The sequence below is a fragment of the Oculina patagonica genome, chromosome 14 (assembly GCF_052425735.1).
Source record: "Oculina patagonica isolate OP01 chromosome 14, crgOcupat, whole genome shotgun sequence".
Classification (NCBI taxonomy): Eukaryota; Metazoa; Cnidaria; class Anthozoa; order Scleractinia; family Oculinidae; genus Oculina; species Oculina patagonica.
The window spans coordinates 18,308,502-18,331,387 of record NC_135771.1 but is presented as its reverse complement, the minus strand read 5'-3'; the positions used below and the strand labels follow the sequence as shown (position 1 = coordinate 18,331,387).

Here is a 22,886-nt window from a genome sequence, read left to right as displayed (position 1 = left end):
TGGCTAAAATCCGTGACACAGCAAACAAAATGTGCTTCAGTCAACACATCCAAATCCTCTAAAGAGCTATCAATATCAAACCCTGACACAATTCTGAACTGACCAATCAAAACACAGCACTAGTCAACCCTACCTTTTTTCTTTGGTGACACGTGACTCCCTCTGTCGGCTCTTCTCTCGTGAAAGCTAAATCCTCGATCAGCATATCCAGCTAATGACGAAGGCACAGGAAACTCTGAATCGTTTCTGACCACATTATACCAGCTCTCTGTTGTCACGACTAGCTGTTCCGTGTACCATCTTACACAGGGTACCAAGCAATTAGACGCATTCAGAAGGAGGAAGATTTTCTGGACAATGCTGGCAGCCTCAATGCGGAGTTTTTCTTCTTTCTCGGCAGCAGAGGACAGCGAGTCCTAAACAGAAGGATTGTTAGGGCGTAAAAATGATTGAGGTCGACACAAACGTCATGTAACAGGGACAGGTTACACAAACATACATAGAACTTTATTTCATCTCGAGTTTAAGAATAGCTCACAGAAGCTTATACCTTTGAGAAAAAAAGAAAATAACTAAATAATAATCCTAATCAAAAAGAAAGTAAATTTCTCATCATGTTCATATCAGAATAATTATAGTGCTAAGCCTATGTTAAAATACAAATTATTACGTGTATCATGGGTGCCAAAAGGTTTTTTTTTTGTTTTTGTTTTTTTGTTTTGCGGTTCGCCACTCACTGCCGCCGCAAAACAAAACAAAATACCCTCTGGCAACCAGGGAAACAAAGTATTATAAGTTTAAAATATTACACTGTCGGATTGCATTTGTAAAATCATTTAGTGAGGATGCCCCTCTTATCCTGTCACGTACGGAGTTCCAGCTTTAAGTGGCAATTCAAAGAAAGGACTAAAACCAGAAGTTGTTGTCGAAGGGTTGTAGCAACATGTAGCAACGACAAAATCATATTCTTGGTTTTCATGTTACGTCATAAAATTCTGAAATCAAAATTTACTAGGCCTGCTAAATTTCCGTTGTCATTAGGCAAAAGATAAACTAAAAATATATCTTTTTGCAAATTTCCAGATCAATAGTGTCATTCGTTTTTAAAACAGAGCATTTTGAATATTTGAGTTCTCCGTCGTATGTGAATCAAGCTGAGTGCCGTGACAAAGCTGTTTTGTTTGAAAAAAGGCCTTTCCTTTCCATTTTGTGCAGATTGAACATTTCAGACATAATAAGTGGTGTTTATGTGAAAGTGTACTAGCTCTTAAGCCAAGGATAGCCGCTGTTGTAAACAGAATTGAGTTCCAGATGGTTTCTCTGACATCACGGCGGCCATTACTGTGTCCCTCGGCAGGACACAGTTATGGCCTCTCCATACAAATCTTTATAAATTTGCGTGGAAAGGTTCGGAAAATAACTCGCGAACGGTACACCGCACAGACCCGAAACTTGGAGAAATTGTTTATCTATTTATCATCTATAATATTTGAAATTCATAGCTTCTGTAGTTGAATGGTTTCGAATTTATTTTTTGATTGCGTGACAGTGAAAACCAGCAATATATTTTACATGAGAGGATTTCGACTCCCTTCAAAACTCGTTTGCACAAATTCATGTCAAAACATGTCCTAGTCTCCCTCGCAGCCGTTTTTAATCTCCTGTGTTGTGATTGGTCACATAAGAAACAAAGGGAAAGGAATCTTGTTCGAATGTGAGCAGCCGTTTGTGGGGAGGAATGTTGCGTGACGACACTAAAAACGGCTGCGAGGGAGACTAAACATGTCCCTGCTACATTTACTTGTGTGTAGTCGCTAAATCTACAATGACAATGATTACCTTCTTAGGATTCATTGGTTGCGGGCAGAAAGATGGCGGGTAAGGCAAATAGAATTCCTCAGGGACTATCCACTCGAACAATGACGTCACGTGCTTTAACTGGCTTACTAAACCAGTTAAAATCGACGGCACTAAGTCGAGACCAGCCACTACACCAGCCTCTAGGATCCTGGACACTTCCTTGACAATCTTATCGTCCACCTCTATCCCAAAGTCTACAGCACCCTGTCTTGATCGCTGGCTTTTCCTTGCTGTTGACGAATGGGCAATTGACTTGTCTTCGGCTAAACTGTCTGATTGCTCGTCTCCAGAAGTGGCGGTTACCGTTTTCTTAAAGGAAGGGCTTAATCTTGACAAGGCAATCGCATCAGGTTTTATGTCTGTCGGTGGTGTTGGGAACACAAGCGTGATCTGCGGATCTGTAGCAGTTTCGGAAAATCTAGAGGTCAACACATCATTTGCGAAAGACAGCAACATGGCGTTTTTCCAATCACCCAAATTCCTGGCCAGCCAAGCGCCTTCCGAGACCAGCCCAGAGACGAGTAAAAGCTCTAAAGTGCTGTTGGCACTCCAAAGCTCATAAAGACCCTGGTCCCGTACAGCTTGGGACACCTTGGCCCTATCGAGTCCAATATGTTCCAATGCTTGAGGACCATCCTCAAGTTCTGACCTGACTTCCCTCTGAGCTTGTTGTTCGTGAAACGATGGAAGTGCCATAGGTTGATATGGAGGGTAAACATAAAGGGAAAGGTTGGAAAAATACGCCGACATAAACCTGGCAAGAGTCTGCACCACTTTTAGTCCTCTGTTATCCGCAACTCGGGCAATGGGATAGTTCTGAAGCAAGACTTCCATGCGGTGATTAGAATTTGTTTGGTGGCTACCCGCTTGAAAAGAACTTTGTGTAAGAGGAAGAAGTGAAAAATTGGCATTGCTTTCAAACTGTTCACACGAAAATGCCGGCTCGATCAATGAGTAAACAAGATCAAGCGCTGATCTAAGGTCATACTGTTGAAGTTGCATATAAAGAATTGACAAAAGAGTTTTAGAGTCTTGTTCATTAACAGGACCACCCGGGCTTCCCATGGCAGATAGTCCCCCTGGGGAATGTAGGGATTGTTGACTCCCCATGTTTTCTCTATACGGTGACCCGTATCTCCTCGAAGTAACGGGACTTTGCTCCTGAGCTGCAGTCTCGAACAGACTGGACCGTCTTCTTGAGAACAAGGAGTCTTGAGGTCCTTCAGGTGGAAGGTTGTGGAAGCTGCCCTCCAGATAGGCGCTGACACCTGGAAAAACAGAATTTTACAAGATTAACAAGTAATCATTGTTAGATGGTTATTAGGTAATATATCAATCACTAGAGAGCGTTTCATCGTGATATCAAAACACCGAGAAGAGAGTTCAAAATACAACGCACAGCGGAGTATTTTTGACGAAATTCGAGGTGTTTGGATAGCCGATGAAACACTGTCTCGAGTGTTTGATATATCCTCACAATCAAAACAAAAACTACGGAGTAAACGGAGAAATAACGTTGTAAAAATCCATGCTAATTAAGACCGGGTATCCAAACTTGATTCCATGATTATGATTTTCTTTGTTTTAACTTGATGAATTGTAAATGAGTAAACTTGAGAAGTGAGTTTTCCAAACATAACATTTTGATGTCAATAACAAGTGAAAAGAAAACGTGGACTGTCAACATTACTTAAATAACCGTGATCAAAATCTTAAATCAGATTGCAGGGGTGTGTGCATTCTACTTGTTTATTGTGGTAATGACGTGGAATTTTGTAATTTCTCTACCCTTTTCAATTCCAAACAGTGAAAAAGCAAAAAGAGGGGCTGGGCTGCTTCTGCCAATCAAGAAAGAAATGAAATATAGGAGAACGTGGACAGCACGTGCACAGCACAGCACGTGAATAGCGCGTGCACAGCACAGCACGTGAACAGCGCGTGCACAGCACAGCACAGCACGTGAACAGCGCTCGCTGTTCACGTGCTGCTCGTGAAACATGCGAGTGAGAGGTTCTCTTAAAAATAATTGTTCATGTTCCAAAATGACAATAAATGGCGGTATAAAACTGCTCCGACGTTTCGGCAAATACTGCCTTCTTCAGGGTGGCACGAAAAAGAGGTTCTCTTCCTTGGGAACAAGTTTAACAAAGCTAATTTCCAGATTCCTATCACTAATACATTTGTATGATTAAAATAATCTCTTTTGACATATAAAACTCACTCTCGACGTTTTCCTTTTTTTCAACAGCATTACTTGGTATCTTCACGCCAAGGGTCTGCAGTTTCTCTTGAATCTCACAAAGCAATTCAACCATTTTCTTCTCAGCAGTTCCTCTACTTTCGCCTTCCTGAACCGAAAACAAAGAACTTCGTCTTCTCTGCATCTTCTTGCAACTCTCCGAGGTGAAATTATACAACAAAAGCCACGATCCGCCAAGATGCGTTTGACACAAAGTTAGCTGCTGTTGTGTGTCCAAATTTGAAGCGTTCGTGTCATGGTCCTGCGAGCCGGTTATATTATCTGAAGCGCCACCAACGGCACCTTCCAAATCCTCTTCTTTTCTTTTCGTAGCAGCTTCTTGTTTAAACTTTGCCGGCTGTGACGATCCATGGCTAGGCAAATGTGGCATTTTTTCACTGCCTGACGAGTACACAAGATTAAGAACTCGTTCTGCTAGTTTTAACACCCTCATACAGGTAGCAACCCGGTAAACAATGCTGGCATCTCTCAAGAGAAGAACTTCTCTTACAATACCATGCGTGAGATGAAACGCCCAGGCGAAGGCGTTTCTGTGAGTGGAATCCCATTGAAAAACTTCTAGCACCATTCGAAAATACGCCAGGGCCTTGGAAAGTTGCGAGTCAACAACTGGGCTAGAGCTTCGCCTTTTTGATAAATCACCAATAGATGAGGAAATGCTTTCAGGGCTTTGAAGAAGGAATTGAAAAAATTTTGTCACTACGTTTATGGTGAGATCCATGGCAGAACCAACATCTTGTTTCCAGTTCACCCCACATGCGGTTCCCAGAGCAAGAGCCACGATGGAAAGGCTCTGGGCATGAGAAATGGCGTCCAGGCTCCCTGGTTCGTACTCGGGAAGAGAGCTCTCAAGTTCTGGGTCACTGAGCCCAAAGAAGCTCATGCCTTGATCTCCACTTGCTAGACCGTAACCTAAACAAAGAGACGAGATTTAAATACGAATTCTCCTTACTGACTTTCATACAGTCATATATAATATTGGATATGAGGATTTGTAAGTAGATCAGAATGACTTCAAAAGTTGTATATCAAAAGCGCACATTCTTTAATTTACTGTCGAAAAAATAACTAAGTCAAAACTCGTACCGGTGAAAGTTGCACAACAGGTTGACTTTGTCATTTCACACCGCTTTTTACACGTTTACTTTTTTTCTTCATCCTGGATTGGATGATAAAAAACTACGCATGCACTACCCGTTCCAGTCTATGGGGAGACTGATTTCATACAAGTGCGAGTTTTCGAATCGGAACGAAAGTCTCAAACGGACACAGCGACTGGGACGAACTCGCACTGGTATAACATATATATAACAGCCACCAACTTCGGATCAAGATAGTGTTCAACACGCCTGTTTGTAAAACGGACCGTTTTAAAAATTCTTTTATTATAGATAATAGTTTAAATTACATTGTATAGATCGTTTTTAATAGTTTTTAATATATTTTAATGTAAATAGCTTTTAATATTTTTTAAATCTTGTAATATATATAGTTTTTATTCATTTACACGTAATTCAGTCTAAGGACTGCCAAGTGTAAAAGTTTTTTAATAATAAACGATATTTCTCTCTTCTCTTCTCATTTTGTGTTGGTACCATGTAAACGAATACAGAGCTACAACATGTTGAGATTAATTTGTAGCAAAATGGCGACAGCTTCAACTGTACGACATTTTATCCCACCAAAATGAATTGGTTAACAAGCGCGCAGTTGTAGTCGTACGTGGTTTCCCGCCAAAATGACTTTGGTTCACATACGCGAAATGGCAGTGGTACGTACTAATATTCACGCAATGTAAAGTTCCCACTTTTTTTTCCCGCCAAAAATTTGGTTCACATACGTGCAGTTGTACTCGTATGCTGGTTTCCTGCCAAAATGATTTCGGTTCACACGCGCGCAGTCCGTAGTCACACTAGAACCTGCATAATGTAACGCTCTCTATAAACTGACCTGGAACAGTGGATGACCCAGTGGAGTTGTTTTCACTCGGAGCGTCTGATAAAAAATCTGTTGACGTCACACCACGTGACACGTTAGCTTCAGATTGCATGATGTTGATTCTGCTGATAGAGGACACTCGTGACAAGTTCCCAGGTTGAACCTCCACATCCACATCTGGAACTAGTCTAAAAAAAAATACATCTCTTAATTAATAATTTGTAGTGTACCGAATGCACTAGTGCCATTGACAGACCCCCACCCGTCCTAATTACACCCACCCCAAAATATAGGCAGCAATTAAGTTTTACGTCTGGATAGAGCAGTTTTCATTTGAGTGTAGTAGAATCAAAAGCTCTCTACCTCAGTTGGTTAGAGCGCCCAACCGGTATCTGGGAGGCCATGGGTTCGATCCCCGTCGGGGACTCAGAATTTTTCTTTGTCCCATGCTCGTGTCATTGTTGAAAAAATTCATTTTCATTATTTATTAACGAGCTTAAAATTTACCATCTTTATTATTAAATTTTACAACACACTTGATGATTTCGACATTGCTGATCCTAGCAGTATGCAGGACGCGTGTCACATGTCAACCTAGTAAATGGCCCAGCTCACAACGAGTCTCTCGTAGCTCAGTTGGTTAGAATGCCCAACCGGTATCTGGGAGGCCATGGGTTCGATCCCCGTCCGGGGAGTCAGAATTTTTCTTTGTCCCATGCTCGTGTCATTGTTGAAAAATTCATTTTCACTATTTATCACCAAGCTTAAAAAAATTACCATCTTTATCATTTTCAAAACCAAAGTAATCACTCTGGCCAATCACAAAGGAGGCAAACATTACAGTGAACCAATCAAAACTCGAAGTAAATACATGTAGCCGGCGAGAAGCGCGGGAAAACGTTCACGAGTGAGTCGCGATTGGTTTGGGTTTTTCTTTTGATTGGTTGAGAAAGTTGCACGAGTTTCTTTAAACCAATCACGACGCGTAGTAATGCAAAACCAAAGCAAATGCGAATTACTCAAGTGAGAACCGCTCTAGCTTGCTCAAACTGACAAATACCCATCAAGTATCAGTAGTATAAAAGTATGTCTAGTCTGAGGTCGTAAAACAAGTTGTTTATAGTGTGCATGAAGTTGGTGTACCAGCTTTCTAGAGTCAGTCATTGAAAGTAGCTTTTAATTGTGATGACCCAGGAATCCAGTTGCTGCCAGTGGCAAACTTTACAATTATCACCCACATTTTCACACAGTTTATATTTTGTGAAAATCCTCTTTACCCAGAATGTGGTTTTAAATAAGTCAAAGTATTATACGGAGTTGATCCAAACTTTCAATCCCATAACCTGTATGCTTGACATTGTACTAACACAGCTAGGAGAATTCAGAAATAGATCACTACTGCTGTATCTGTGGAAAGAAAGGTACAATGGTTATAACATAAACAGTGCACACCTCGTGACGTCTCTCATGAAGCCTGTCATGATTCCTTGGTAACTGGCGACAGGTGGTAGCTGCATCACTGTTACTAGGTAACCATCGGAGCTCAAAACAACTGGCAAATAGGGGTGCACAGCAACAGAGAACCTCTGGGAGAGGGGGTCTTTCTCTGATGCACACGATTCTGAGGAATCTGAATGAAAAGCTTCTAAAGTTTTCCTGTTAAGAAAAAAACACACATCCCCTTACAGTCAACTCTCTCTTAACGGACACCTCCATAAGACGGACACCTAGTATTGGTCCCGTCCCTGCCGTTTTTCAGTCATTGTACTGTTAGTAACCAAACTCCCTATAAGACGGACACCTCTTTAAGACGGACAGCGGACACTTTGAAATCATTAACGGACACTTGAGTAGTGTATTTTATCATGTTTATTAGTGAAAATACTTCCAAACTTCGTATCGACTTAAAGCAAAGTTAGTCAGCGCCATAAGGATACATGTATACCAAGCTTACTAACCAAAAACAATGACGCTTTAACGGATTACTTTTCTGCTTTCGTGTATGGACACTAAAGAGGTTGTTTTCTAAACTTTTATGGTCCTTTTATTATTTTAGTCTTGTTGCAGTTTGCAAAGGTTTGTTGCATTGTGCATAGGTTGAGCTTTATTATCACAGAATTACTGGTGTCATGTTAGGTACCTCGACTCTCTACAAGGCGGACACCTCTCTAAGACAGATAGTTGCGGCCAGTCCTGAAGGTGTCCATCTTAGAGAAAGTTGACTGTACTACACAGATCTCTGTAGAGCTACGTTATCAGTATGGAATTTTTTAGGGTCCAATCTTAGACGTCTCTTGTTGTGCAGGGGGAGGGGGGGGGCAGTACATCTTTTGAGCTCAGAAAAATTGACTATTTTTAATTCACGCAAAAAAATGGCAAAGTACATGTTATTGTACATCAGTTTGTGAAAACTTTAGAGCTTGAGTCTGTATAGACTGCAAGTACTTACTGAAATGTTATCTTGGGATGGAGTGGCAAAAACAGAGAAGGGCCAGTGTGCAAGGAACAACCTTCTGTGCAAATCTCCAAAGGTTCACCAAGCTTAGTTAAAACTGCGACAGAACCACGTCGAGTGATACACATCACTAGAAGACTGTCTCTGGTCCAAGCCATGTCTGCAATCCACCAGGATCTGAAGAAATAAGCAGACCCAGGAATCAGGTATTTAATTTAGCATCACCATTGGGAGCTGCAGTAACTTAAAGCTTGGCAGAATAAACTCTGGATGTGGCAATCTGGTTACTAGAATGCTGGCTGGGGTCATTGTCGTGTTCTTGGGCGACACTTTACTTTTTCATATAGTGCCTCTCTCCACCCAGGTGTATAAATGGATACCAGAAAATTTACTGCTGAGGTAAACCAGTGATTATACTATCTTGTGTATCGTTCTCATAAACTCTACCTACAGAGTTAATTATTGTGGTTTACATTTGGTTTTGGTTTGAAATCTAAAAAAAAAAAAATCTGGCTTGCTTTCTATTTACTTTGCCTTTTGTGCCAGTTACAGGAAATATGTAATCTCAACCAAACTGGTAAATAAAATTCCAAAACAGAAACAAATCTAAACCCTTGGACAACATACATGACTGTATGCCTGTACGCTAAGTTACCTAGCAAAGTATCTATTAAAGATTAAAACTAACTTTCCAAAAGGAGGCTGTCCATTCGCATTCATCTTGGCACCACAACCCTTCAAGTCTGCAATGACAGCCACTGCCGTCTGTGACAGTGAGTAAAACATCACTCTGTTGTGAACCGCAAACTTCTGGTTCATGGCTAGTACCAGGACCTGCCCATCTGGTGATATTCTGGCAATGTAGGCCTTTCGGCTCTTCATGACTCTTTCAGCGGGTGTCAGATTATACAAAGAATATTTAAAAGTGTGCCATGTTGGGGAGAAAGATGACTCAAGACCTGCAATAAAGATCATAGTGATATACAGGTTAGAAACACAGTCGAAGCAAAGCCTCCTTGCAACTTGCAACTCTATTAAGGACCACCATTGTGAGACCTCACTTAAACCAGGGATGTCGCTAAGGGCCGGCTGCCGGCTAATTTCACCGGCTGAAAGAGAACTTAAATCCGACTGAAATTTCACATCTGCCAAGGCCAGAAAAGCCAGCTGGGTTTGTTGAAGAGTCAGTTACAATGTAAGTGTTTAAATAGCTACATCCCTGTTAAACCCTGCAATTACATGTACAATCTCTCCTAAGCGACAACTCTCGTGTGTGACCATGACTGCCTTTGGGAATTACAAACTGGTCTTTTCTTTTGTTTTCAAGCTCTCATAAGTGACCAGTCACAAAGATTCTTATTCATAATATTATTAGTTAACACTTTAACAATTACTGTTACATACATTGCCTATTAATAATGCTTGGCGATGACGATCTTGAATCAAAAGTTCAAGATGATTTACAGGTGGAGAAAGAGTGTTACCCAGAGACTGAGGTAGAAAGCTTTGTGCTTAAAGCTCTGGTAAGTGACCACTATGTGTGTTGTCCCTTATGAGATCTTATTCTCTAAACCTACAGTATGACCAATATTCTCCACGTACAACCCTCCCACTTGGTTAATACAAAAGAACAGTTATTGAAAAGGCTTTGTGCAAAGCGTTTACCTTCTTCAATTTGAGACTTGGAGCCACCTTCTTGGAAGTTGTAGTTCTTTTCAGGCCACAACAAGTGAAGTGTGGTGACATGAATCTTGTCACCTTTGTTGAAAACCCAAGATAGAGAACATGAAGTACCACAAACCTTAAACAAAATCAGAAACTTATGAGTTAGAATGGATTTATTAATTCAAACAGCTAATACATGTTTTTGAAATATCAAGATACTACGCCCCTTTAATTATTCCCAAATTCCAATCTAGCCTCACTGTAAACTGATGTAAGGTAAAGGATTGAACATGGTGTAAAAATATGCCACATCTAACCACTCAGAATCCTACCTCATCATCACCCCTCTGAAATGTTGCATACAACCAACAATTTCAGGGGGGCACAGTGATACTTGCATGTACATGGGTTAGACTTGAGGTTGCCTCATTGGCATTATACTATTAAAACATTGTTTGGTGAATACCACCCTGCGTGCAGAGCCTCTTTTAACTTCCCTACGGTTGAGATTTGGGAAGTAGAAAGAGGCTCTGCGTGAATCGTGTCATTTCTTTGAAGTCGCCGCAGCCCCAAAGTTTGGGCTGGTCAGTCCGGATTAAACCGGTTTTTGCTGCGCGGGCATTAATTTTTGGAGAAACTAATGGCCAAGACGGAGCCCACAGTACGCTCTCGAAAGCACTAGAGCTGACGATTGCTCTCGCCATCTGCTACCGTTTTTGCGCGCGTGCAGCTTGTGGATCATTTAAGATCTCGTTTTTTCGCAAACCAAGAAGAAATTTCACGGTTTAAATAGCACATCTCTACCATAAAGTCACTTATACGACCTCAGCCGTGCTTGACATGTTTTTACTGAGGGAACTCAGACGCTTTTCGAAGAAAAGAACTTGTAAAGCAAACACTTCGTTCACAATGTCGTGTACGATCCGACACGCCATTCCGCGCGCGCATGCTAAGATTAAGTGGTCCTCGCGCAAGCTAAACGCGCAAGCATCGTGTAAACCTCGCGCATGCTCAACAAAGATTTTACACGATTCTTGCAGAGCCCCTTCTTCTCAAGTATATCAGTAGAAAAAGAAGGGGCTCTGCTCGCAGGGTGGGTGAATACCCATAGTTGCCTTTGGAAAATAATTTTTATTGTTAATTATTTGAGACTTACTGTATCAACAAAGAACACTCCATCAATGGCTGTTTCTTTGTTTCTTTCATCTGGTAAGACATAATTTCCACACTGAATCTGATGCCAAGTGCCCCTCAGGGAATCACCAACTGCTTGTCACATGCAAAGAGATGAAAAGAAAACCAGTTAAACAACGGACCAGTTATACCCTTTAGTCCCTTTAGGCTGATTACAAGGAGAAGCCAAAATGATACCCAAAAATTAATATCAATTCTCTTCACTGTATTGTAGAATACACTGTATAATATATTTTCACACACCACTGGTAGCCATGCCAGGCGGACCGCCACAACCTGACCTTTATTACAAACTCAACAAAACCATACATGTACATCATAGAGAAAATTACACAATGGCAAAGCTACATGTAGCAAAAGATACGGCACCAACCGAAAATCTTTGGGCGGGTGGGTGGGGAAAGGTCAGTCATAGCAGATGCAAAAAAACAAAACAAAAAAAAAATTACCTGTCAAAGGACACATGACCCTTTCCCAGGTCCCAGCAGGTGTGTGAGAAAAAAAATTTTCACTTATTTCGTTTCACTCAGCCAGTGGAAAATAACACTTATACATACATATTTTTTAAAAGAGCTCACATACCACCAGTTGTGTTTGCAGCCTCATTACTGTCTAATGTTTCCCACAGAAAAACTTGACGAAACCCTGACAGTAGCAAGACTTTTCTGCCGCAATCTGAAATGTACAGTAGTGGGTTGGAGTGTTCTAGAAGATAAAGATGAAAAAGAAATAAAATATTAAAAAATGAATGAAAAAAGACCCCTTCATATAAAGTAACTGAAAGCAACATGATTCGTGATTCATGGTAGAAATAGTTAACTTTAGAATATCTCGATAACTTACTTGTTCCAGGCTGAACATTTCTTATCTTGTCCAACACAGCTGTTAACTTGACTGTTGCTGAACTTTTGTTCCAGATGAAAAGTTTTCCCGAGTTCAATGCACCAGCCACAAACAAACCTGCAAAATGACAGAGAAGTGAGCTGTGAGAATGCTTATAATGCCCTGTCATAAAATGATATGTGACTGCTTTGTCCTTCACGCTACTTGTGTAATAAAATAATATATGGTTTGTGATAAATAATTATTATTGTTAAAATATATAAAACTTACGCAGTGCATACCCTAGGATGCTAGCTGTCACTTCTAAGTCAGTCAAGCAGGCAAAAACAAGTTTCTGCAGAAACGAGTAACATCTCTTTTTCCTTTTTGCTTTGCCTGCCCAATTTTCCCATCTCAAGATTTGCTTGTTTTAAATTGTTGCCAGTTAAACTGACATAAAGGGGACAGCTTGCAGCCATGCGACTATGTATGCCAATGAATATCTATGCATAGCATAGCATGAACATTATGGTTTTATTTTGTTTTAAATCAGAACTTTTATAAACCAGTTGTTTTGTTTTATTTTACAACAGTGGCAATCAGGCAAAAAAAAAAACATAAAAAAGTAACATGATATTTTAAATTTAAAATAAAAGCAAATTTAAAACACATCTTTTCTTAGGAGAGGGGGGGGGGGGATTTCTTACCATTGGGTGAAATGCCAAACCCTTGTACATCTTCTAGATAGCTTTGAACCAGAGGAATTTTTTTCTTGGTTTTTCCTGATGGCAAGTAAAGTTGGCTGAGCCGGTGGGAGTCAAATAAAAAAAGATCTCCAACATCCTAGAATGTAAAATACAAAATTAATAGGTGTTAATAAAATACAAACCCATAATTGTATGATAAAACGTTTGCAAAGTCAAGTGGGCTGTAATACCTTATGATTATTCACTTATTACCCAGGTTCATAATCTAGTTGTTAATTAAAGTAATTTGTTATTGCTGTGTACAGCGCATGTTGCATCCATATACATGTAAAAACACTGTTGCACAATGCAGGGGTCTGGTAACAGCTCTTACAAGGTCTCAGATGAATTGCTCAGTATCGTATTTACTCCAATAAGCGCCGCGTTCACCGCGGTCAAACGTCTCAGGCAGCTTTTCGGCGTTTTTTGTTCGTATTGAAGTGTTAGTACGAGCAAGGATAGATAAAAATACTTGCCGAGTGAAAGCATAATCCCATTACCTCAGGTAAACGAGTGTTTTTACTATTTAAATGTTTCGCATCCGAACCAAAGGTGCCCTGACAAATGGCGCCGACAAGTAGCTACAAGTCCGCATATCGCTATTTTCAAACACGTAGAACTTTTTTAGTAAAGCTCCAAAAAACTTAGTAAACCCTTAGGATACCGTTTATGTATCAAACTTTGAACTGTGAAAATTAAAACCTTATCTTTGCAGTACTTTTCTTATTTTTTGCATATTTCTGTCGTTTGACCGCGGTGGAAGCGCCACGGCACTTATTAAATTTTTGGCGCCTCTCAAGTGCGGCGCTTATTTGAGGGCGGCGCTTATTTAAAATTTGAACGCCACAAAGAGTATAATCTTTTACAGAAATAAAAAAATCCTGTCTTTTGATCATCATTATTCGTCTCTTGCTGAAGAGAAGAGTGGCACTAGCTGTCCGGGCAAAGTTCGCAGCCTTTTCAACATTTTCAGAACTATGTATTGTAGTAATGTTGGAAAGAAAACTAATGGGCGAATAGTAAAATAATCACTTTGAACTAAAAAACATCGCTTTTGATGGAAAATATGTCCAAGTTTTTTTAAGAGTTGCTCTGTAGTGCTGTTTTTAGTTGAAAAAAAATTCCTTGAATACGCGCCGCATCGGGACTGCGGCGCTTATTCGGGGGCGGCGCTTATTAACTTTTTTGTCCCAAATGCGGCGCTTATTTGAGGGCGGTGCTTATTCGGGGGCGCTTATCCGAGTAAATACGGTACCCTTCAAGAGAAGGGAAGCCTCGAGCCAAGTGGCCCATACTGCTAAAGGTTATCCCGGTTTCGATAGCATTTAGGGGCTAGGCATATTTCTACTCCCCCTTAGATGAGATGCTAGTCCATCACAGGGCACCTCCAGGGCCCTGCATTATTTTGTTGGTACCCATTCATACACCTGGGTGAAGAGAGGCACTATGAGAGTAAAGTGTCTTGCCCAAGAACACAACACAGTGACCTTGGCCAGGGCTCGAACCTGGACCACTCGATCACGAGTCTGGCACGCTAACCATTAGGCTACTGCGCCCTTCAAGAGAACAATAGAACAAACAAGAACAATGCCCCAAAACCAATAGCAACTGCACCACTACAGGACCAAAAGAATTACAGGCTTATGAGAGCTGCGATACTGCTGGGATTTCGAACAAAATTTGAAACTTGTCAAACAAGTCATACAATATTTTTATTGCTGTTTGAAGTCACGGATACATAGTCTCACTAGGTAATATTGTCAGTTCTGCAGTGCTACTGCCAATCACACTGCACATCCAATTCAGCATCTTATCTTCATTTGATTGACACTCGATAAAAATAAATAACAATTGATAAGCATTATCAATGACTAGTCAATCGTCAATCTATGGCCACATTATGCCCGATTCCCTCTATGGTGCATGCTTGCAGGAAATCGTGGCAGTTGTAATCATCCGCGTGCTATATCTTGCCCATGTTTTGATGAATACAAGTACCATGATTCAATTCGATGCAGGTGCACGTTAAAGAGGGAATCAGGTGTTGATACACTTTCCAATATCAATTGATTTTAATTAATAGCAATCGATTTTTTAAAATCGATTGCTATTTATGATATTATTGTTGACACAAAGAAGTATCCACATTCAAAGATTCACAGCCTTGTAGTAAGTCATTTTAGAATCAATTTTGCCCTACAAAATTGTCCTAAACCCTTCAGCTCATGGGCAAAACCTGTCGATAAGGAACTATTAAAGACTTTAAAACGTACCGGGTAATTAACAATATTGGCAATGTATTTTAAAGATGAATTACAGTCCGTACTGCGCAATCTCGGCTGCAATGTTTATGTGAGCCTCACAAACAAAGCAAAACTAAAAATTACGTGACAAACTTACCTGTTTCTTCATTATTAACGCCAGATATCCTTGCAGAACAAATAAACCGACGTTTCAGCTCATCGGAAATTCTTGAACGATGCGAACTGTAATGGCGGACTAAAAACTTCATGTATGCTGTCAACGAAGTGTAACGTTTCAACGAATTCAAAACAAAAACGAAAACAAACCCCGAGTCTGCGCAGTACGGACTGGAAATCAGCTTAAAGTATTTGTTCAGTAAACTTACCGTATTCTTTTGCATGTTTGGGCAAACCAGACTTGATAACCCTATATTTTTCTCTGGTCTACCCAACTCTAACACCATTATCATCATGAATGAAATAAAACTAGGGTTCTTGACGTTGTTTGTAGAAAGCCATACTGTGAAGAGTTTATCAAGATTTCAAGATCATTATTTTTCTGAGCTCACCTTTCCGAGCCACGCGAGGGTCGGCCATGGCTTTTTCCTCTTGATCGTGGTTGACGCAAGAACGTCGAGTTTCAGTAACATAATATATTTGATCTATGCTTCATATTCTCTACCGGAGGCAGCCTTGCAAGTCGCCAGGAAAATTTAAACTAACAAAACAATGGCGCGCATTTTGTACACAAATATTCGTGTTGTCCGCCATTTTTAGCAACTGACCACCTTGTTGCTCCCAGCTCCCACTCGTCCAGTTGCAGAGAGTGGTATTTTTTTAAAATCCTCTCTTTAAAATGCTTTCAATTCGTTAAAGTTTATTTACAACTTTGTTAGAGTGTTAGTAACATTATTTACGTTACAAACATCCAAAATTTACCACAAAATTGATAGGAATTTTACTGACTGGGAAATTTCCCGTAATTTCTAAAAATAGTGACTTACGTATTTTGTGGAGGTCTGGTAACTAGAAACAAAATGGCGGGCATCAGAGGTAGTGGAATTTTATTTTGTGTCAGTGATTTGTTTTATTTATTATGTTTATAAGCATGTTCAACAGTACCTGCTTAATTTGTAAATACGTTAACTTTGTTTCCTTCTTTTCATGCTCGTGCTTTCTTCATGGATGACGCCATAGCGTAAGTATAACGTTGAATTTTCTGAAGATTTAGCTGTCGTAAACTTTTGCGATATTTTGCAGATGTCTAGCATACTTTCTTTTGGCATAGCCAGTGATTTACTTTATAGGTGAAAATAATTTCTTTTGTTCTATTTTCTAGAATCATTGCTTTGTCGTTTTCTGGTGCGATCGGTGTACTTTTCGTTGTTTTGGGCTGTGCTTTGAAAGAGTATGGGTGAGTTTGTCAAATCTTAATAATTGACGTCAAATTTTATTTAATCGATTCATCAAATATATTTCTTTAATCAGCGACCTTGATGAAAGCATAAATAATGTGTACATTGTATTGATTGACGAGATTTTTAGTAGTTTAGCCAATGTCAACGAGTACATTGTCTCTATTTGCCAGAAAAAGATAGTGTCATATAAAATTCCCTGCCTAACCAATCGATGGAACTAATAATAATCGATATCAATCAATTTCAATTGATCGATTGATATTGGAAATCGATGACCAATCAATGACAAAAAAGTTTGTGACTTTTAACATGATCATTTCATGTGAATATGTGACATACTTAAAATGTTAAAGGAGGGAGAGGGGGTGAGTAGGGGAACACAAATCCGCAGATCCATGCATTTTTTGGCCAAATCGGAGCTCCCTCTACTAACTAGACCACTCTGTCAATCTTCCACTATTGTTATTCCAATTCAAATCTGCATAACTTGAAAACTTTGTGTGGTACAGGTTCATTGCAACAGGAAGTAGATGTTGTTTTAAGGCCAATTTTTTAGGAAGTTTCGTTTCATTCCTCCTTTTTATGGCCATTTTCCTAAAACACCAACAAAGATCAATAAAAAAAGGATCCGAACTTTCTAACATGAAGATCCAGGGAAAACACAACTTATCTCTTATCAAAAAAAATTATGTGAATCTGCTTAATACAATGAAGATCCAAAGATCCGTGAATTTTTTTTTTTTCTGTGGATCTATTTTACCCCCCCCCTCCCCAAGGAAAATCTTGTTTAAAATGGTTCCAATTAGGATGAGTTCAACACAAACATACACACTAGCAGTATGGAAGGGGGTGGGGAGGGGAGGGTGCAGGGTCTTAACTGCTTAGAAGTGTCAATCATTGTTTAAATTTTGTATTTTTTTTTCAGAATATGGTGGCCTATGTTTGTATGTAAGTAAAACTTTTATTTTTAGCAAAATTATGAGAAGAATTGGGTTTATGGGATATGAAGCCAGTGTTCAAGGGGGTTTGGTTAACCCTTCCCAATTTTTTCTGCTTGTCTTTCTTTGTGCTAATCCTGTTTCTCCTGCTGTTCAGCGACAAACCAAATGCCTGGAACAGGCTATGCGACAGGATTCCCCCTAAATGAAATATACAAAATAAAGAGGATGTCAACTACAACCCAAGACTTTAGTCCTCGGGAAGGTTGCACATGATCGCTTTGATTTCAACAACTTTAAAATAAATCTGATCTATAGGTACGTGCACAAGGTGTATGGGCCTCCCTCTCCCCCATATCAATGTTAGAGTATTACTGAACATTATGATAGACAATATGCTGTGATTGAAGTCTCTAGGTATACCTCAACATTGAATGAGGGGGAGGGGGAGCGCAAACTTGGCGACCTTCCCAACAGTATTGTCTGGGGTTGTAGTTTCGGATCCCTGGCTTATTCGCTTTTTCCAATTTCCATAATATACATGTACCTTGTTTACCTCCCAAAATTGAACTTAGTGTAGGAATTCTTTTTTCAATTTCTTTTGAGACAATTGTTAATCCCCCCCCCAAAAAAAAAAAAAAAATTGAAAACAATACTTATATGCAAAGACTTTTTTTTTTGGGGGGGGGCGCTGGGCGCTGGGGGGTAAACAAGGTGAAGTATGGAAGCAGTGAAAATAGGGAATAAAAATAATCTTCTTTTGATATACATGTAACTGTACACTACAATGTCATATTTCAATGTAACTCCTGTAAGCCTTTGAACTAGAATTGAAAAAATACCACGTTGGGGAAGTGTCTGCTGGTTGGAGTTTAAAACATGTAGTGTTTATAGGTAGCTGGGATCATTACCAAAATCCTGCTTTTGGAATACATGTGTCTGCCTTTAGGAGGTGTCTTTCAGTGGAGATTCGGCTGTGTGGTCATTTTCCTTATTTAATTGTTGTCATTTTCTTTCAGTGTTCTTTTATGCTTTAGCCCCTGTACCCACAGTTATAGCCAAAAGGTGGAGTGAGGACTTTTCTTCAAATGCTTCCAAGTAAGTGTCAAACTATACATATTTTAATTAATTCAGAAGCCAATATGTTGCAATTTTGTTAGCACCCCTTTTAATGTAAAGTCTCCATACAAGCCTATCAGGCCAGGGCTTTTCCTGGTTTCCATAGCATGAAGCTACTATATCAGTATTTCTCCCCCCCCCCCCCGGATGGATGCTTAGTCCATTGCAGGGTTACCCCCAGCATTAAACTAGCCAGTACTCATTTATAATACACCTGGGTGAAGAGAGGCACTATGAGAGAGAAGTGTTTTGTCCAAGAACACAATGCAGTGCCCCTGCCAGGGTTTAAACCCCGACTGTTGGATCTGGAGTGTAGCACACTAGTTGACCACACTGCACCTCCCAGCACCCCTTTAAGTCCAAAAACTAATTAAATAATTTCTGCTTAGAGATGGTTCGCTAATTCATTTATATCCTCTTAGTGTGTTGAAGGAGACAGCAATGTTTCTCACTTCTGGAATTGTCATCTCGGCGTTTGGTGAGTTATTTGTTACTTTGGTTAAAAGTAATTATTGGACATTACCTCATGCATTTTGGATTTTGGCTTTGTCAGATCTTGCATTTAATCCATGGTCAAATAATGTTGCTGCACACAGAATAACTGAAGAGTTGATCGAGGTTTACTAGTGTAAAATATTACAATTACCCAGGACATGGGTTGACTTCCTTATAAGAATGTTTTATTTGGCAGCCCTGGTGTGCTGGCTGGTTTATAAACCCTCACTAGAGTATTGTTTTAATACAGTAAACTGTTTCCAACCTGTGCTATTTATTATCAACTAAGCTACGAAGCCATTTTTGCAGGTTCTCTGAAGATAAAACCCACAGACATGACCTGGCTACCAATATGCAGCTTCATAGTTTCCTCTCCTGTGCCGATAGTTAATTTATTTTGTCATTTAGTCCTCCATGAGAAAGTTAGAACCCACAAAAATGATGTGGCGTCCAATGTGAAGCTTCATAGCTCAGTTGGTAGAGCATCACACTGGTACCACAGAGATCACAGGTGTAAAACCCATTGCTGAACCCTTATTTTTCCCAGGCTTCTTTTCCCAATTGCTAAAAGTGTATATGACATGAAAAATATTTTCAGCTTATTTAAAAGGCCTGTCGAAATACAGAAGAATGGCGTTTTTCTTTTCGAAATATCTTTTTTCGTTTCAGAGATATTGACGTTTTTGTATTATGCAAATTAGATCAGTGATGATGTCACATGATTTGACTCTAAAAATGGTAAAATACTGAATAAACAATATCTCTAAAACTATCGAAACAGTGTTCTTGAAACTTGGCACCACAAATGTGCATCACAAAAGGAACAAAATGACACCCTTAGTATTGTTGTCATAGCAACTCTTTCAGCTCCAGTCTCTCTCTGTCAAAAAGACAAATATCCCCATATCTGAACTCTAAAGTGAGACAAAGGGTCCTGCTTAGAACAGACATAGTTCCCATATTGTCTTAATTCCCACCATCGGTTTGGCTGCGCTAGATGTTCTTGGTTTCAGACAAAAACTGGGGATTTCAGTTTTTATTGAGATAGCACCAGCGGCAAAACTGTTGTCATGGCAACAGCCCTAAGAGTAACATTTTGTTTCTTTTGTGATGTACATTTGTGGTGCCAGGTTCCAAGAACACTGCTTTAATAGTTTTAGAGATATTGTTTATTCAGTATTTTACCATTTTTAGAGTCAAATCTTGTGACGTCATCACTGATCTAATTTGCATAATACAAAAACGTCAATATCTCTGAAACGAAAAAAGATATTTCGAAACGAAAAACGCAATTCTTCTGTATTTCAAAAGGCCTTTCAAATTAGCAGAATATTTTTCATGTCATATACACTTTAAATTGATGTGGTCTTGCTGTGGGGATCATGCCGTTGCTTTTTACACCTTAAACTACTGCCATTTGGATTTTTTGTTACTAAATCTTATAATAATTGTTTTCTTTTAGGTCTTCCACTGGTTCTTGCACATACTGGAATTGTAAGTATTATCGTATCTATAACAAAATGCTTGATTTTGATTGGTTCTGTGCGTGCCGATTTGTCGCGTAATTGGCGTGCAATCTCATGGGTGTCCAATTAGAGGTATCCAATTTGAACAACTTCAAATTAGATACCTGTAATTGGACACCTACTCCATTCACACGTCAATCACATGCATTTAAATGGGTTCTTTCTTGCTGTTTTTCTACTGTTTGTACAGCCAAATAAATTTGCCTTTGACTTTTTCACACAAAAAAAGGTTTTCAACTTAGACTTCCAAACCTCGAATGTTGTTATTGATAGGATCAATTAGTAAATTATATTAATCTCTAGATCTTGTCATACCCCTTCCCTCCCTTTTTTTAAAGTTAGAACCACCTTGTACAATGTAATAAACAGTACCACATGAAATTACTACTCAATAGCTTTCATTTGAATGGTCACCCATTATAGGGCTTCATCCACAGACTTCAAAAGTTAGCACTGCTTAGTAGCTTTCATTTGAATGGTTACACACTAGAGATTCATCTATTTCTACAGGTCTAATCAGTGCCCTTCTATTTTTAGATAAAATGGGGTGCCTTTGCCTTAGTGTCATCTGGAAATGTCTTCATCTTTTTCACTATCCTGGCTTATTTTCTCGTCTTTTCTGGTGAAGATGACTGGGGCTTTTGAAGAGGAAAACCTCAGTCTGCAACTTGCAGTTTTCCAGGATTATAATATTAATATCATTTGTACAAATTTCAGTCTATTTCATCCACTGAAAAATGCAACTTTTTTTAAAAAATTATTAATTAGATTCAGAGTGTTTAGAAGATCTCACTTTTGTAAGGTGTACACTCTGAAAGAGTATGGTTATCACACGTTATATGTGTTCTGTTGCATAGTAAATGTGTTTGGGACCCATAAGACAGAGGGTGAGAGACAACTGATTCAGGCTAGCAGGAACCGTAGCCTGTTTCAGGCAACCAGTTGGTTGGGAGCAGCACAAAGAATGGTGTGGGAACTAAGGCAAGGAAGCTCCTTCTTCTCCCCGCACCCCTCCTCACTCACCATTTTTTCTCTCTGCTACCTAACCAGATGCCTGGAACAGCCTTAACAGGAATAAAAAAAAAATTAATTAAAAATTTACTTGATTTGTACTAAGCAAGTCATGAGCATAGTTAATGAGACATCTTATTTAACAAGTTCGTTGTATGGCAGAGTTCCACTGTGGGTTGATTGACAGCCTGCTAGCAGACTCGCATTTGAGTCTCACATGAGGTTGGGTAGCAGCTCTCGCAAGGTCTTACATGAATGGCTTACTACCCTTTTAGAGAAAAATACAACAAACAACAGGAACAATTGTTACACTAGAGGACCAGTAGAATTATAAGGTTATGACTGCTCCCATGAGAGCCATATTGTTCTTGCAGCATTGTTTCTTGCATGCAAGCCCCCAAATGTGAGCTCACTTAGACTGGTTAATTTTTATGCGAGTATGTCCTTGGGAAAGAAAATGGTCCCAGGGGGGGAGGGGGGGAGTGTACTCCTATATAAAAGGAAAAGATGTTTATTGGAAATTTGAATTAATGCCCTACAAGATACCATTTTTCATGCGTGATCTGTCTCATTTGCCAACACAGTCACAGCGTCAGTGAGACAAATATCTCTAATTTACACCCACGGGCACAGTCAGCATCCCTGTCCCTTTCATATGGGAGTCTCCCTCCCTGTCCTTCCCTTCCCCCCCCCCCCCCGGGGGCCCGGGGTAGTGATTGAGATGCCCACAAAACATAAAGCTATTTCCCTGAAAAACATTTAGAGGATACCAGTCCTGTTGTACATTTGATTTTCGTTTTTAAAACAATCTTTTTTTAAACAAATTAATCATTGTAGCTAAAAATATGTGTCATCTCAAATTGTTTATTAAGGTGACACCGTATAGAGAGTATAATGTATGGTTTGCTTTGTATAGTAGTGTCACCAATAGAGAATATGACAGAAAGTAAAATAAAACTTGATTTTACATGTCATGACCGGTGTGAACTTTCACATGCATTTGCAACTTGTGCTAAAGGATGATTCTTGTTTGTCAATAAGAATTACACTTTTAAATTTAGCTTAGGATCGCGTCAAAAGTTATAGCAAAGAGAATAGAAAATGTTCTTCCAAGGATAACCCATCCTGGCCAAACTGACTTTGTGAAAGGAAGATATATTGGTCAAATTATAAGGTTGATTAAAGGGAAATGTATT

The 22,886-nt window shown here is 39.5% G+C and overlaps 2 protein-coding genes across 3 annotated transcripts in view; one reads left to right on the top strand and one right to left on the bottom strand.

The window, feature by feature from the left end:
• LOC144638717 (uncharacterized) overlaps positions 1 to 15,941 on the bottom strand; it is a 34,942-nt gene extending 19,001 nt beyond the window's left edge. Inside the window, exons 1-13 of one of the 2 annotated variants that reach the window (XM_078497942.1) lie at positions 15,753 to 15,941; positions 12,902 to 13,037; positions 12,216 to 12,332; positions 11,955 to 12,077; positions 11,335 to 11,444; positions 10,179 to 10,314; positions 9,202 to 9,472; positions 8,508 to 8,690; positions 7,511 to 7,714; positions 6,071 to 6,246; positions 4,082 to 5,032; positions 1,840 to 3,128; positions 134 to 416 (exon numbers count right to left, since the gene is read on the bottom strand). In XM_078497942.1, the coding sequence (XP_078354068.1) occupies positions 134 to 416; positions 1,840 to 3,128; positions 4,082 to 5,032; positions 6,071 to 6,246; positions 7,511 to 7,714; positions 8,508 to 8,690; positions 9,202 to 9,472; positions 10,179 to 10,314; positions 11,335 to 11,444; positions 11,955 to 12,077; positions 12,216 to 12,332; positions 12,902 to 13,037; positions 15,753 to 15,833 (4,060 nt within the window). In that variant the 5' untranslated portion in view covers positions 15,834 to 15,941. The other variant, XM_078497943.1, reaches the window with a different exon arrangement.
• Positions 15,942 to 16,218: 277 nt separating this feature from the next.
• Positions 16,219 to 22,664, top strand: LOC144638059 (leptin receptor gene-related protein-like). Its single transcript, XM_078497157.1, has 7 exons — positions 16,219 to 16,381; positions 16,523 to 16,597; positions 17,527 to 17,549; positions 18,559 to 18,637; positions 19,081 to 19,136; positions 20,616 to 20,647; positions 21,217 to 22,664. Exons 1-7 carry the CDS (start codon positions 16,365 to 16,367, stop codon positions 21,322 to 21,324), a joined length of 390 nt encoding a protein of 129 aa, XP_078353283.1. The 5' UTR covers positions 16,219 to 16,364; the 3' UTR covers positions 21,325 to 22,664.
• Positions 22,665 to 22,886: the final 222 nt, after the last annotated feature.

Excerpts from the sequence above, each read along its gene's own strand:
- LOC144638059 (XM_078497157.1), top strand. Across the intron at positions 17,550-18,558 it reads ATGGTGGCCTATGTTTGTAT|TGTTCTTTTATGCTTTAGCC; the intron begins GTAAGTAAAACT and ends ATTTTCTTTCAG. Across the intron at positions 18,638-19,080 it reads TTTTCTTCAAATGCTTCCAA|TGTGTTGAAGGAGACAGCAA; the intron begins GTAAGTGTCAAA and ends ATATCCTCTTAG.